Genomic DNA, 16,621 nt, shown 5'->3' on the forward strand with positions numbered 1-16,621 from the left:
CCTTAAAGGGACAATAAAGGCAGACCAAAACAGGACCAAATATCTGACAAAAGTAACATTAGTAGACATATAGCACCACTGCTTTGCAGCTTCAAAGGATGTGTCATTCACTTAGAGAAAGAAATATGAAGATTATGCTTTTAAATTGTTACACTGAGTAATGCAGGTCACTACCTAGGTTAGAGGACAGCTGGCAATTAAAAATGAAAGTGACAACTAGATGCAAGAAATTTTCACAGAACTACCCAGCAATACTACAGTACTCTGTGTGTGAAACGGAAATCTTCTGTAACATCAAACCAACCCACCCAAAGTGGATTATTTTACATGCTGTATCATTTTCAAGGCTTCAAAATCAGCAGCTGTAAATAGAGACCTCTCATCTCAGGCTGCTTGGCAATAATTCCTAGCTGCACAAGCCTTTCTGATTTACTATGCACACACTGCTACTGAATTCTAGGTGACAGCATGCAATGCTTTGAAAGAACAAGCTCCCTGAAAAACAGCTTATCCCATAAGCAAAAGCAGCATCCAGTCACACTACCCTACACAACAATCATAATGAGCTCCCAAAGAGCATCACCTCAAACTTTAAAGCCTTAATTTTCATTTTCCAGAGTCTCCAGATTATCTGGTACAAAATATTAAGAGCATCCATAACACAGCTATCAGCAAGCATATTCTGCACTAACTATTGTAAGATAAAATCATCAGTACCTTCCTATTTACCTGTAGATAGAAATTTTGATTGAAAATTCACAGATGAGTAAAACACATTCCTCCTACTGAAGCTGGTAACAGTGAGCTTTACTTCTGTGACAAACTGGATGAATTCCTACCATGACGGAAATTAAACAGGTTTCTTGCAAAAGCAGTGCAGCTTAATGCATTTAGATACCACATGGCATGCTGTTAATTACATGACTTCAAGTCAGCAGAGACATCACCATAGCAGTTTCCCTGAATTTTCATGACTGTAGTGACAAAAGAATCACTCAAGCAATCACTTTCTGTTAGTTAACTGGAAACAAAAGAATTTTAAAGGTAAATTGAGATTACTGCTTAGAACATAAGAACACCAGGATTACCATCAGGAGTGCTTTTCAAAGGTTTCAAAGATTTGGGGGGAATCTTCATCTTCTCAAATTCAAGCAGTAGCTGTCTTTTAATCGGAGGTTCTCCTAGGATAAAAACAGGGATGTTTCTATTAAGTTCAGTTTCTTGCCAATACTGTACAGCTTAACTAAATTGCTAAATACAACACAGAAGAAGTCATAGCAAACAGAATTAGCAAGTTTTTGGATGATTTTAACATCCTTTTCTAATACAGAGCTAGTTCAGCACGCTTTGCAAAGTTTTCTTCTGCACAGGAAGAAGCTTGTATGGTGCTACCATGAATGGTTCCAAGACTACGTATAAGGCAGCCTGTGTCAAACTATTCTCTAATCAGTAGGTCTGTTCCCTCTAGATTACAGTTCAGCTGTGGCGTGGGCTGACTGGGGTTGGCCTGACATATGCTCATGTACCTTTTTATGCCTACCCACACTTTCTTGCATTAGTCTTCTCAACACTTGCACCCGAGCTTGTGCACCTATAAGAGTCTATGGTGACCTACTTCCAATTAAGAAAATCAATGCTAAATGCAAAATCACAACACCCTATTATTATTGAATCAGACATAAGACAAAGACCTACCAAGTGAGTCTTTTTCTTCCAAGTATCTCTTCCCAAAGGGCTTATTTTGAAGGTTATCTGACATTTTGCCAACGAAGGACTGTGCAGACTTAACCTGGACTCTAGAATCTGAAAGATCATCTTCCATAAAAGCTTTTGTACTTTCTACAGTCTCTGTTTTCAAGTAGCCTTTTGGAGTTTGGAAAATGTTTATTTCTGCTTTAGATGTAGCACTGCATAAATCTGATTCAGCTTCTGTTTTCACCCCCAGATTCAGCTCTCCTTTTCTAAAAAGTCTGGTCTCTTCTTGCTCAAAGCTATTTTTAAAGGGCACTGACTGGCTGTTTCTCTTACTATGTGATACATACTCAGTAATTTTGACATGGTGAGTGCTTGGAAAGGACTTTATTTCTTCAGGGCGAATGCTTTTCAAGTCAAGCTCCTCACTGCAGTTTTTTTCAGTTTTGGATTCTGAAATTACTTTACCAGTTAAATATTCTACATGTTGATCACTCTCTTTAATTTCACAAAGTTCATCTGTAACACCAAGCTCATTGCTTAAGAGGTCATCTGCTTCCTTTAAAACTGCCTTTGCTTTCCGATAGGCACTTTCAGAGATGGTCACTTGCTTTCCACTAGCAGTGCTGAACCCCAAAGCAGGACTTGAAATCTTATCAGTGCTGGCATTCTCCTTCCCTCTTGGCAGTGCTAGCTGCATTTCTCTAGGTAATATTTCATCACGGTTTCTGGATTTTTCAACATCTTCAAGCAAATGTGCATCTTGCAGCTCTGGTGAATGGCTACCTTCCATTTCAGAAAACAGCTGCCTAGCTTTCTTTAGCGACTCTTCTGATAGTTGCACAGGCTTCCCACTTGCTGTACTGAAAAATCCAAGGTTGCCTGAAGGCCCTGACTGCTTATTAGGCACAGGCAAAAGTCCTAAAAGCTTACTCTTCTGCTCAAAGCATTGCATCTGAGAATCTTGAACAGAATCTGCATCTGCAGACATGTTTGCACCTTGGGGATTGTTTTCAATAAGATTCCCATTTCCATTAATAAAATGAGATGCAGCCAAATTCATCTCACTTTTTGTAGTGTCTAGTGTAGCAAAACCAGGACCCCCAGCATGAATGCTGAAAGATGAACTCCCAGCAATTTCTGTTTGATTAGTTCCTGATTTAGTCTCGATTTCAGATTTTACATATTCATCATAGTCTGTTCGAAACATTTGTCTGATGCTTGCTAATGCACTTTCTGAAACAGAGACTGCTTTACCTTTTGCTGTACTGAACACCTGTTTCAGATCACTCTTTTGACTTTCAGCTTTAAGTGATGTTTCTTGTAACCAGATTAGATTAGTCCCATCTTCAGGAAGATCAACTTCAGGCTGTTCTTGGTGAGCATTATCTGCAGTATTTGTGAAGCAGTCTGTATTAGAACAAAGTTCATTTAAACGTTTTAAGCCGTTCTCTTGACTGCCACAGTGCAGATAAGGTGAGGAACTTTTTGGAACACTACCATGAGGTAAGAGGAGGGACTGACTAGATTTGCAACTATCCTCAGCAGATACAGCCTTAATAATACCACCAGGCACAGAATTATCTGCAAGGTCACTTGACACCTTTGTTAAATGCACAGATGTAGCATACTTCAGAGGAAAGTCAGGTTTGCTTTCTGAATTATCCCTCCTTTCTGCTGAGTGTTCCACGTCTCTCTCTGCAAACAATTTTCTATCTTCAAACAAAAGAGTTCTAGTTAAAGAATTGCTCCCAGGTCCAGGAAGAGATTTTAATTCTGACTTTCCAGGTCTGACATAAGATTCCTTGTTTGCACACGGAGCTGCCAAATTTCTTTCACATTCTTCATCCACGTTAATAAATGCACCCACTTTAATGCTGTCATGATTAACAGCTTCTTTAATGGGACTCCCCTCTACTGCCTGCTTTAGTCGGTCCCCAGGTTCTTCAGGGATAAGCTTATCTTTAAAATTAAGTACATCTGCATCATGTTGAGCAACACCATCCATACATATGCCACAGTCTTTAACATAGCTTTTATTACGTTTCCTTAAGCGGTCCTCAAAATAATCATTATCATCTTTTCCTAAATCAACATTATTTTCTGAAAAAAACTGTTCAGCTTTAGCCAAAAATCCATCAGCGATGGCTATTTTCTTGCCACTAGCAGTATGGAAACCAGTCAGATAAGTTCCTTTAACTTTGTTTTTTTCAACATCCATCTCTTGCTCGGAAGGTACTCGATGATGTTGGTAAGAGCCTATTTTAATCCCACTTTCACTCACAAACAGGTTCTTACATCTGGAGTCTTTTCCTTTCACATTGACACTATTTGTCTTTTGTTTTCTAGAGTTCTCTGAAACATCTGTATCTCTTTCCCCACATTGTACATTGAGATCATGTAGAGAACTACACAAAGATGAGTCAGAAATGGATACAGCATCAGAATCTGCAGCTTGACAGTTTAGCAGCAAGTGTTCATCTTCCTGCTTTCTGTCTTCTTTCTGATTAGGGGACAGGTTTTCCATTTCATCTGAAACACTTAAACCATGTTCTTCTGCACTGTTAATATTATCACCTAGACACATCAGATAGGAAGCGTCTTCTTGCAAACAACCTTCAACTTGGCTGTTTCCTTGATTCAGAAACTGATTAGAATTTTTACAGTTCTGGTGAGGTTTTTTAAAGGATGATGGACTGTTTCTCATTCCAGAGACAGAACATCTAGCATTAGTGCAATTGAAATCAACATTTTCATTATCACTTATTATTTCTGTCCAGTTTTTTGTATTTTCCTTACATGGGGTACTAATATCTTCCGCATATTCTTTCTCTGAACAGTGGGAAATGGGACCTATGCTTCTTATGTTTGGAACACAAAGTATACCTCCTTCACTTTCTTTTGTCTGGCATCTGATAAAATTCCAATTAGAAGACACATGCTCATCTGAACTGCAGCATCCAGTATTAGTTTCAGAAGATTTAAACAAAAAGCTATTATCATCCAAGTCCTTGAAAAGCTCTGCAGACCTGGTCAAAGCTGCCTTAGAAACATTTATTTTTTTACCTCCAGCTGAAATAAATCCTACAAAATTAGAAAAGCTGGCCTGTAAAGGTACCGGACAGCTCTCATGGCTGGATATTCCACTTTCATTTCTGTCCAAGTTAGTAGAAATAACTTTTTTTTTACTTTTATGGAAAACCACTGTGTTTTCTTTTTCATATTCTACCATTTTACATTCATTTTCATTTTTCAACTTACTGCAGTATTCGTCACTTATTACATGATTTTCAGATTTAAGAGTGCTATAGAAATTAATATCTTCCCCTGCTTCAGAAGCATTTTCCACATTTGTTGCTCCAAATTGCTGAACATGATTTTGTATCGTGTTACTTTGCTTTCGAAATTGTGTGAACTCAAACTGGCTACCTGTTTCTTCCAAGATATTAGAAAGTTCAGCAATTTCAGCTTCTTGGCTCGCTGTCAAAGACTGAGTTGGTTCTTGCATGGATAGTTGATTTCTAAGCGAGTTTTTACATAAATCAACCTTCTGTGGAATATACTGTGTACACCTTGTCTGCAAACCAGATGAAGTACTGCCTGTTTTGCTTTCCAAATCTGAGGAAAATATATTCTCCTTTTGAACTTCATTTGAAAAATTTCTGACTCTTTCCATGGAAGAGGCTTCAAAGCATTCATTTTCAATATCTTTGAATAGCATTTTGCCTTTTGCTATGCTGCTTTCAGAGAATTTAATCTGCTTATTGGAAGCAGTCTGGAAGCCACCAAAGCTCAGACTTGGACTGCATGTGTGAAGATCTCCTGATGATTTCCCTTTATGTTCTAGGTTTTCAATTGGCTTTGTTTTGAAACACACATGTGCTAATTGTCTATCTTCTTCAGAAATTACTTCATTCAAAGAATTATCTGTACAATCCAAGAATTCTTCAGCAACCTCTACAGATATATTATTCCAAGTAGCTGCTTCAGAGTTTTCACTGTTCTTAATAGAGAGTGTTTCTTGATTTTCGGCTACATCTTCCTTCCCCCACTGTTTTAAGCCAGTACTACTGTTTTCTAAGCAGTTTCTTTCCAAAGGTGCAACTATTTCCCTATATTCACCTGACAGCTCATCTGTAGCACGCCTTTTATCAGCTAATATTTTATTGCAGGAGTTACTACCAACTCTGTTCATGCCAAACTTGATCCGACTCAAAGTATTACTGAAGTTGCTGTTTGTCACAAACGCAGTGCCATGGTGCATATCAATCAAGCAATCACTACAACTAGGAAAGGACTGTGGAGGCTGTCCTATAGGGCTCTGAGGTACAGCAGCTCGACTGTTCATATTAGGACTGATATATGTATCATTCTTGACTTTCCTTAAGCAACAGTCTTCAGGAAGCAATCTGGAACACCTTCTTGCCATTAGGTATGCTGAAGTTAGTACCTTACGTTTTATATTTGAAATTCTTCCACTATTTAAACAATCTGTTGTGTCTTCACTCTGAGTATGAGATGCTTCTAAGCATTTAAATGAGGTAGCAGGTTGATACTCTCTTGCATTTTCCCCTGAGCCACTCAGCTCTTTTTGCTTCAGCCGACTGTTGACAGAATTATCAGAAGAGTTATCCATTGCATCTACCTCCATAGTAGGAGTGTTGAAATTATTTTCTTTGATATTTGATTGTCTCTCAGCTGAATGCAAGCAGTCTACATGAAAGAGAAAAAATACATTAAACTACCTCTCATTTATTCAAACAAACGTAAATTCAAATTGTCATACAATATTGGCCTATATGATCATTTCTATATATTCATACCATAAATAACACTTTCCTCTTCAAATGTGAACGCCTTGAAAGGATTTGTGATCCATCTTGCCTAATTTTGTTCTGGTAGCCAGTAGAAAAAAGGCTACAGTTAATGCCATCAAGAAATAAATAATTAATTATAATGAAATTTGAAGAGAAGGGCTTCCATTCCTTGTGTCTCAACGCAAGGATTTGTTTCAAACTTTACAAAATGGTGGTTCTGTTCCTAATTTTAAGCAATTTTTCTACCAAGAGTAACAATTTCTAAAGATGCATGTCCTTGCTTTCATTAAATACGTATGCATGTTAAATATTTTGTGCTTCCAGAAGAAACAGATAAACAATCTTAAATCCCCTACTTATAGAAAAAAATAATTTTAACATTCTTTTATAACATCTAAGAGACAGGATAGCCCTTGACACTTTGGATGTCTGAACAGCAGTGACAAACATAATTGATGTGCTTCATTAGAATAGTGGCTCACTGTGGAAGTTTCTATTGCAGAAGATAACCTGAGGTGAAAACAGTAAATTAGCACCAGACTATTTGAAAACACTTATGCTCTTCTGTCACTATGACAGATCAATTCATGCCCTGGTTACTAAAACAGCTGCAACTTTATCACAAATACAAGGTTTTACACAATTTTAAGTAAAGTATTTACAGAAAAGGTATTTACTAAATGGAGTATCCTCCAAAAATATGCAAAAGCTTAATAACATACCTTGATTACCATCCGTGGCCACCTGACAACCTCTAAATTCATGTAAATCAGATTCCAAACGTGTTAACACAGGATTAGCAGGTGATTCAGAGGTTACTTCTTTCTGCACATTTTCTTCCTGATACACTAGAGTATTATTTAACGTATAAATAAATCTCTTGGATTTCTTCCTCAATCTGGATAACATATTTAGGCTTTTAAAGCTAGATTTTCTAAGATTATTTTCACTATTTGTTAAATGTAGGTCATTGCAATTATCTGGAGATGCAGTGCTACGTATAAGAGAGTGAGAAAGAACATCAGTTACCACAGATTTTGAAGTTGCTTTTAAATGCGTGGAAAAGGTGCTGTTGTAGACTACAGAATACTCCATGACATTTGTACTTTCAATTAAAAAAGAACTACAGTTTAAAAAGCTCATTTTAGAAACCTCCTCATGTGCACATCCTTTTACCAACTTTGGACTCACACACAAAGGTTTTACTGGAGTTATTTCTGTCATTGGGTTGTTTTTAGTTATTTTCACATCACTACAATTTTCTGATAAACTGGCACTTGAGAGCTCCTGAGCATCTTTCAATACTTCAGTACTCAGTAAAGATGTTTCTACAACATCATTCTTGGTCATTAGTACTGACTTCTCTTCTAAACCTTTCTCTCTACGTAAGTCAGACTGTGGAGAGCTACACATAGATATTTCCAGATGAGTTACATCAAGATCAGACAAGTTCAGCTGAGACCACTGGTTTGATGAAGACAGCACATCTTTCATGAGCTTCTCATTCGCAGGTGATTTCTGTGTTCTATTATCTTGAAAGTTTCCTGCAATCCTAAGATACTCCAATTCTTTTTCATGCCCTATTAAGAAGCTGTCTTTACTATCTACGATATCTTCATCGGTGTTCTGGGATACAGAATCCTTCACTTCAACACAGCAGCTTTTTTCAGTCCAGTTAGCAGCTTTCACTTCCTGTGAAATGGCAGTCTTTCTTCTCATATGTTGTTCAGAAAGAACGTCACCCTTTCCTTGTGCTTCATCTATTTTTATTTCACATTTCTCTATCGCATCCAGAGCACGTGGCAACAGCAGAAGAGTTCCACTGGATTCAGCAGGCAAGTTGAATGAATCCTCGAAGCTATTCATCTCACCAAATAAACCATCTAACATCTCCAACTCTAAATAGTTGAAAATAGAGAGATTGGGGAGAAAAAAATTACATTTCATGAAATAACTTAAGAATAGTATTGTATTTACCTGTAAAAATACAACATTCAATTTTATGGTCATTACCTTTATTCAACTCAGGATTGGAAAGATAAATATATGTCTTTAAAATAGGTTACTCTTTAATAGCAGCTGTTAGAGGGAGGAGACAGGAGGCAAATCATGTATGTACAGATGCCCCAGCTGCCTGAAGACTGCAATAGTGGTGTGGTGAAACTCTCCAATATGAAACTGTAATTCAGAACTATTTATCTACTCTAACTGTTAAACACCCTACTGTCTGAAAGATTTCCCATTTGGAGATCCATAGACCATTTCTCAATACTTTTCACACACATGCATCTAACCGTAGTACACACCAATAGGATGGTTTCATGCCCTCTGCTCTGTGCATAAAGCCACCTCTCAACACATCTCATAAAGTTGCCCGTACTCTCTACTTTCTACTTTTTTGCCTGAAGGTATCTAAACAAGATCTCAGAAGTAAAAAACTGTAAACACTGCAGACTGAAGGTAAAAGTTCTTTTCCCTTATTAAGATGCATTCCCCGGAGTAACTGCTGTATTCACATCCTTCTGTCCTGTAATTGTGAGAGTATTCCAACCCTGCTCATTTGTACTACTTTTAACTTAAACAGGAGCTATTACCTTTAACAGAAGAAGAAAGCCAGAAATATTTGAAAAACTATGAAGATAGTCATTATACACTGAATATTCTGATGCCAAGGAGTGAAAGAAAAAAAAAAAAAACAACACAAAAAATCCCACCAACACAACAAAACCAGGGAAGTTCATTTTGACTTTTAAGCTCACTGATGTGTCAGGATAACAAGTAACCTCTAAAACTAGGACTGAAAAGCAGAATTTGTCTTTTTTCCCCCCAACTGATGTCATAGCTAAGCAATAACTATTTAATCTCTTTTCTTAACACCTCTACTGAAAAAAAAAAAAAAAAGCCTTAAACATTAGAGTCTGGGAACATTTCTGCTCTGGAGTAACACACTGAATGATGGTCAGAACTGTCCAAGTTTGAATCCTTATAAACACAGCACTCAACCCATTTCTACTAATTTCCTTGTTTCCCTTAGCCAGCTTGAATCTACACTACAAAGCCAACAGCACATATCACTCTGCAAGCCTCAATGCTTTCTCACCCCAGCATTCCCTGCAAGTGTCCAAGGAACATTTGGACACTGTGTTGAGGGACATGGTTTAGAGAGAACTATTGGTGATAGACAGGCAGTTGGACTGGATGATCTTGTAGGCCTTTTCCAACCTTGGTGATTTCACAATTCTCAGATGTTCTTGTCAAACGCCAAACTGATTATTTCACAATTCTTTACACTTGTCAAACAATGCTTTCATGGCATTCCCTTCAATTCAAATAAGGAGAAGAAACAACAATCCCAAGGATACATCATCCCCCATAGCCTGTGTCAATCTCTACAACATCCTTTTACATCCATGCATGATTAATAAATTTCTGTTAATATTCTTCCCTTCTGCCACTGTTTCTCAAAATAACCAAAAAGCTCAAACCAGAGCATAATTTACACTTGTTCACTAATGTTCTAAGAACATAAAATCAAAACTTCTTTTTCCTTGCCTATATGTATTCTGCATTTGTTAAACAATGATAACATTCTTTTTTCATGAAGTTTTGTCATGCTTTGAGCTATTAATAATGAAATGACTATACAAAGGATATAGCAAAAATAAAAAATACCCAAACTCACCACAGAAAAATGAGGATTGAGGTGAAGTTTTGTAATTTCACTAACCCTACTTAATAGGCATAGGTAGTAGTCTTGCTCCCCCTTGAGCCCATGCCCTTTTTGTCTCTCGGCTTTCCCATATGGTCTTACACCTTCACTTACACCAATAAAATCTGGTTTTCATCCAAAGACATTGTAATCTAATTTGATTTGTGGACTTAACAGAAATTGTTGTTCTGTTTTTTAAATGGCCACATTAAATTCACAAAGGCAAGCCAATTCACAAAGTGGGAGCAGACAGCTGGCAGAGGAAATAAGCTACATGGTCATTTCAAGACATACTACATAACTTAACCTCAGCATTCCTTCACAATACATTGAGTAATAGCAATAAAACGCCAATGCTTACCAAGATCTTTTATGTCATCTTTAGCATTTAGTTTTACTGTCTCTGGTATGGACAGCAGACTTGTATCATTCTTTGCAGTATATTCATCATCTTTAGATAAAAAGTTGTGCAAAACCTGCAAACCAAAGATACAGCCAAACGTGACATGGAACATATGTTTATATACCCTATGTATCAGTGACATGAACAGTAAAACACGCAGCTATAAACAGCTGCAATTTCTAAATAATTCTGCATTTCTTACAATAAAATGTAGTGTTTTTACAGTTATACTTCTTGCAAATAAGTGAGTAGATGATCTCCATCTTCAATGCAAACCAGCTTTCATTCTGTAATCAATACAGGGTCACATGGAGCAGTGAATGGGTTCATCAGCATGCAGTAAGCAAGCCTCTCAAAAAGAAACAGAAGAGCCACTTACTGTGTGGTGGTTTTGCTGTTAAAAATATTATCTGTAAAGTTTCAGGTATTAAGAATGAATGAAATCCCAGTAGTAACATTCCTGGTTTTCAGTCTCAATAGTCGTTCAGGTTTTACATATAAAAATACAGTTAAGCGGGAACTGCCCCTTTCGTAACAGTATCAAAGGACTGAAATGAAGCCTCAATTTTAACTCTTAGTATAGGGGTTGAGCACAAGGACTTACTGACAACTTAAGTCAAATAATAACTCAAAACTTTGACAGGAGGGGAATAAAGTGGAACAAGTAAACCTTCACATAATCGGTATGTTGCAATTCCTAGCTTTGGTTTTTCTTTGAATGACTCCCACAGCTAGTTAATCCGAATTTACATTTTATTTTTTACAGTCAAAATATTCCACAAAGGGGGTATTTGTGAAAATACAATCTATAGCTATGTTTTGCAAGCTTACTTCAGTAACCAGTAACTTTTAAAAATAGCCAGAATAGCCAGATAGGAAGACCTAGAGTGAAAATGACAGAATTATTGTTCTTGGCTCAGGGAACGTAAGCATACAACTTAAGAGCTTAACTGAAATTAAGGAATAGCACAGCTCTTAAAAACTACTTACTATCTCCGCTCTTTCATCCTTTTGCTTTGCTCCAGAAACAGAATCATTCTCTCTAGCTTTAGAAGAAAGACAGAGAAGACAATTCATTTGCTCCTAAGTGATTTTATTGAGCATGATGAAATACAGTTGATTTGAGACAATTTTCATTTGATTATTTTAAATGCACCTTAAATCTGTAAACAAAAAAAACTAATAAAACTAAGTAGAAGTTCTAACTAAAACATCCTAAAGGTGAGTCTGAGGAACAGTGTGTGTATTTTTAACAGCCTAAAACACTCTAAGTCATATAATCTGGTTGCTGCCATGTAGGCATACTAGGAGTCCACTACTGCTGCCTTTCCAGCAGTTATTCATGGTATCACTCGTTCATTTTTTTTCCACTCACAGGATCTGTATGACATCTTCAAGCTGCTACCAGGACTTCTTTTTCCTTTCCTTTTCCACTCACAAGAACAGTAATATCTTTTCAACTCCATTACAAATGGGGAATGCAAACGTTACTTTTAAGATGATTTAAGTGCAGTATCTTGAAATAACACCTTTCACAGACATGGTATCTAGGCTCCTCTATGGTATTAAGATTAATAAATTGAACTCCTCTTTTGTAGCAGCCAAATCAGTTTGCCTTTTACAGGTAACAGGTGGCAGAAAGTTGACTTCAAGACTATAAAATAATTGCGCTCATCCGGGAAATGAGAAAATGAGGAGAGTTCAAAGCAGAACTCATCTCCTAGAAGAGTACCATTATACGATGGGTGCTTCCCCCACTCCTTCAAGTCACATCATTCAGAAGTCACAAATACCCAGCTAAGAGCAACGCCCAGATCCTGCTAACAAAGATCTCCAGTTTTGACATGCACTCCTAGTATGCTTTAGATACGTTGAGTGCACATGTTCTACAAGTCTGTATACTTTATATACTTCATACAGTGATAGTTTGACAGTAACAAAAAAAAGCACTGCTAATAGATAAGCAGACCTCCAGATCTTCCCATTTTCTCAAGAATCGTCAACTTATTAATTTAAATTTCATTTTGCTTGTTAACCATGCTAAAGAAATTCCACTTACAACAACACTTTAAGTCAAGCCTTGATGTTTGACATCACTGTTAGTGACACTTAAGCAGCTATCAGCTCAGTTACGCTGGCACAGCTGTTTGTGCAGCTGTACAGGAAATAAGGTCCAGGAATTATCCAGTCTGAATAATTTAGGAAATACAGTCTTCAACTGGATCAGCATCTCAGCCTGCCTACCTGCACCAATAAAACGGTTTGGCCTCAAAATGCCAAAGCCAGCATGGCTGCTGAGAAGTTTACTCAACAAGCTGCAACCTTACACTTAATAACATATTTTTCATGACTTAATAGTTGTCTAGTTTTTGGTGGAAGAAACACAAGGAATCATTATCCAATCATCTTTCCATGCTTCGCTCTATTATTTCTAAATTTATATCCCCTAAATCCTCACACATGAGAAGAAAATGTCTTTAAAGCAAGGATACGTTTGATTTCATTTCTTCTACTTAAGGTTGCATTATTTACAGTCACCCACAAAGCACCACTGCAAGAGTTGAAAAAAAATAATAATAAAGAAGTATCAAAACCCAAAGTTTTTAATCCTTTGCAACTGTTCATTTTCAGAGTTACCTATTATCACTGTTGCACCAAGTGTAGGAGGAGTAGCTAAAGAACTTGTCCAGGACATTTCTGGATCCACTTCTGCTCCCAGACTTTCAGAAATACGTTTTGGAGTTCGGATCTAGAAATATATTTTTAAAGTTTTATTTTTATGCAGAATTCTACACATAACACTCCACAAAAAGAAAACAAAGTACAGGGATGAAATATTTACCTCCAAAAATTTTGGTGTGCAAAACAAGCTTCCGTATGGTCCTAAAAAACATTACATAATGAACACAACAAGTTCAACCTAAGAAACGAAGACACATCTACAGATACAGAGAGTTCGTAGAATAAAAAATGAAAATACAAACCAGCTATATTACTTTTCTGCGGTGTTCTGCAAGTATTCCTTAAAATAGTTGGACTGCAAAATGAGAAATAAATTTAATGTATCGATTTCTGAAAATAACAGTAAATATTCATAGCAGACATTACGTACATTACTGCCTCTGTTATTTCTTTTCTTTGCAACCACAGCTACTTCCCTGACTAAAAGATTTCTTCTAACTACCAGTCAGAATTTCAGAATTTTAAACCCTACTGAGTTTATATCAAATAGTAAAATGCCTCCTTTGTGAAACACATTAATTTTCAATGATATTTGTTTGATGAACAACATGCTACACTTCAATGGAATTATGAACATCTTAACATGCTGTACAGAACTATGGAAACTCTCCCAATTAGTTTATTTTAATTAAGTAATTATTTCAACTGTTCTTTATAATCAACATAAGAGCCTTCAGAAGATGAATCTGAAAAATACGCCTTTAAGTGTAAAAAACCAACACCTAAGGCCATTACCAAAACATTCCACGACGGATCAAATACAGTAGATACAGTTTTACAAACTACAACTGTAGAAGCACATGATACATCACAATTCTTAGCTCTTGGACTGGACATAAAGGGTCTGGAGAGCTGAAATACTGTCAGTAACTGTCACATGGCAGCTACAAAGGAGTAGAAAAAACAATTGGAAGATCACCTAAAAGCAAAGAAGTCTTCAGAATTATTAGCTAGCATTTTATTTTCCATTTGTTTAGCAACCCACAAGTACCATAAACATACAAGATACGTGAGATTATTTACCATTCTGAAGAAGTTTAGTAGAAAAATACAGCAGTTTTAAAGTGCTGTTTGTTTAAAATCCAGTTTATATGGATCTTATATCTGCACTGATTAATTTAGCATACCTAGCAGCAGTGTAGTTGTTGTGGCAGATACCATGAGGAGAAGCAAGCATTTTAATTTCTTGATGTGTTTTTCTTCCTGCCATATTTGGACTTAGCAAATTCTCTCTGCCTACAACATAAAACATAATAATCTTGCAACACAATCTTGCAGTAACAGTTTCAATTTTGAAGTGTAAAGAGAAGCTTTAAAAAATTATAAAAAGATATGATTTTAGTACAAAACCCACAGCTAATGCTATGCTCTCCTCAAGTGCTTTGAACATATCCAAATTCTATATCCTAACACAGCTCACCACATTTCCACCAAAATGATATGTACCATCAAAAACAATTCATTCTGTCACTTTACTGATTTTTAAGGTTGGTTTCAGTGTATTTCCAAGACATTATTCAAACTACATATTCAATGTCAGCATGCTACACTGTATTGTGCATTTTGTATCATTGCAGAAGCAACTTTTACAGGGGACTAGGTGCATCCAAACATGCATTGTCATTGACTTCTCTCAAATTTACTTAAGACATAACAGCTCTTGATTTAAGTAGCACTAAATAAAAAAACATATTTCTGAAACTGTTATTGGAGGTGCTGCCAATGGTACTGGCAACAAATGCTACTTACATGCATCCTCAGGTAAAAGAGAAAGTATGCCTAGCAAAGCAGCAGAACGCCCCTGACAGCGAGCTTCTCGCATGAACGAGCATCCACTCAAAACAGTTTCCAGTGAGAAAATGCCAGTGGATTTCCTTCTCAGAAATTAGATTTCTGCATTCCTCTCTACTCCTGAATTCCTGAGCCTGTACACACTGCAGGTCTGCACCGCAGTACCAGACCTCACCTCCATCCGTGCTCTCATTTTCACAAGGAAACAGAGGCACATGAGCCACTTGGCTAACCAAGAAAACAAATAAGACCTTGGGCCAGACATGGGTAACCACTGAAACTTCAGTAACAGTCTTCACTTTACAGCGGAGCCTAAACAATTGTCTGCTGTGAAACAAAACTACCTCAGGGCTCCTTTATTTCTATCTTGTGAAATGCTACCAGTAATTCCCTTGGGACTTACAATAGTACAGAAGTTTGCATAGCTAAAGTTAGAAGAAACGTGGTCCCAGCTAAGTTGAGCACAAGCTCAAAAACAAGAGAAACAAGAAGGATAACTGTTCTATGGAAGCAAAGTTATATTTGAATGCTGAGATGGTTCTACACCTTTAAAGGCTCTGCTTTAGAGTCTAAGGATAAATTCAACAACAAGCAGAGACTTGTGTTCATCTGTAACCTATTTAGAAAATCTCATCTTATTGCTAGGAGGACACAGACACAGCAGATGTACAAACAAAACACTGCAGGGAAAAGGTTAAACATTCTTCTACACAAAAAAATACATTAAAAAATTCTTACACACAATCCTGCTTTTATCTCCACAGAAAAGATTCCTCTTTCTGTCCAATAAGGATAGGTACAATGGCTAACAGGTAAAAATGTACTCACTTGTTTCCATTTTTTTCTGATCCAATTCTTTTCCAGGAGAAGAAAAAGGTGGCATTGTATTCTGTTCTTTAAAAATCAGTGGAGTTGATGCCAGCTGGCTGTCTGTAGAGGATTTTGCCTTTGGAGTTTTAAAAGTTTGATCAAGCCAACCAATGGGACCCTCAGGTTCTCCTAACAACTTAGGCTCATATGGAGGTGCTTCTGAGCTGAGCTCTTCAAACCAGTCAAGACTTATAGGGCCCAAGTCTATGAATAAATACATACAGGGAAAAAAAAAAAAAAAAAAGGGGGAAATCTTAATTCTATATATGGCACATATCAGAGAACATCACAATTAGCTGTACAGAATCAAAGCTCTATACAGTATAGGAAAATATATATTATGCATTCTTATGCTAGCAGCAAAATACTTTACCTCTTCCACTGCCATAATTCTATTTCTAGACAGATCTCAGAATCAATGAATTGTTTGTATTGGAAGGGACCTTTAAAGGCCATCTGGTCCAATCCCCCTACAGTGAACAGAGGCACCCACAGCTCCATCAGGGGTTCAGAGCACCATCCAGCCTAACCTTGAGTGTCTCCAGAATGGCACATCCACCACCTCTCTGAGTAACCTGTCCCAGTGCCTCACCACCC

The 16,621-nt window shown here is 37.0% G+C and overlaps 1 protein-coding gene across 4 annotated transcripts in view; it reads right to left on the minus strand.

Annotated features, from left to right (window-relative positions):
* The window catches only part of BRCA2 (BRCA2 DNA repair associated), a 38,154-nt gene that overhangs the window by 18,449 nt on the left and 3,084 nt on the right, over window positions 1–16,621 (minus strand). For all 4 annotated transcript variants that reach the window (XM_042838970.1, XM_042838969.1, XM_042838971.1 and 1 more), the window contains exons 3-12: window positions 15,983–16,228; window positions 14,491–14,599; window positions 13,606–13,658; window positions 13,464–13,504; window positions 13,259–13,370; window positions 11,612–11,667; window positions 10,580–10,694; window positions 7,232–8,407; window positions 1,696–6,405; window positions 1,089–1,181 (exon numbers count right to left, since the gene is read on the minus strand). In XM_042838970.1, coding sequence (XP_042694904.1) covers window positions 1,089–1,181; window positions 1,696–6,405; window positions 7,232–8,407; window positions 10,580–10,694; window positions 11,612–11,667; window positions 13,259–13,370; window positions 13,464–13,504; window positions 13,606–13,658; window positions 14,491–14,599; window positions 15,983–16,228 — 6,711 coding nt within the window. The remainder of the gene's footprint in view (window positions 1–1,088; window positions 1,182–1,695; window positions 6,406–7,231; window positions 8,408–10,579; window positions 10,695–11,611; window positions 11,668–13,258; window positions 13,371–13,463; window positions 13,505–13,605; window positions 13,659–14,490; window positions 14,600–15,982; window positions 16,229–16,621) is intronic.

This window comes from Centrocercus urophasianus, unplaced genomic scaffold (genome assembly GCF_019232065.1).
Source record: "Centrocercus urophasianus isolate 14NV4802_14NV808 unplaced genomic scaffold, USGS_Curo_1.0 seq_9, whole genome shotgun sequence".
Lineage (NCBI taxonomy): Eukaryota > Metazoa > Chordata > Aves > Galliformes > Phasianidae > Centrocercus > Centrocercus urophasianus.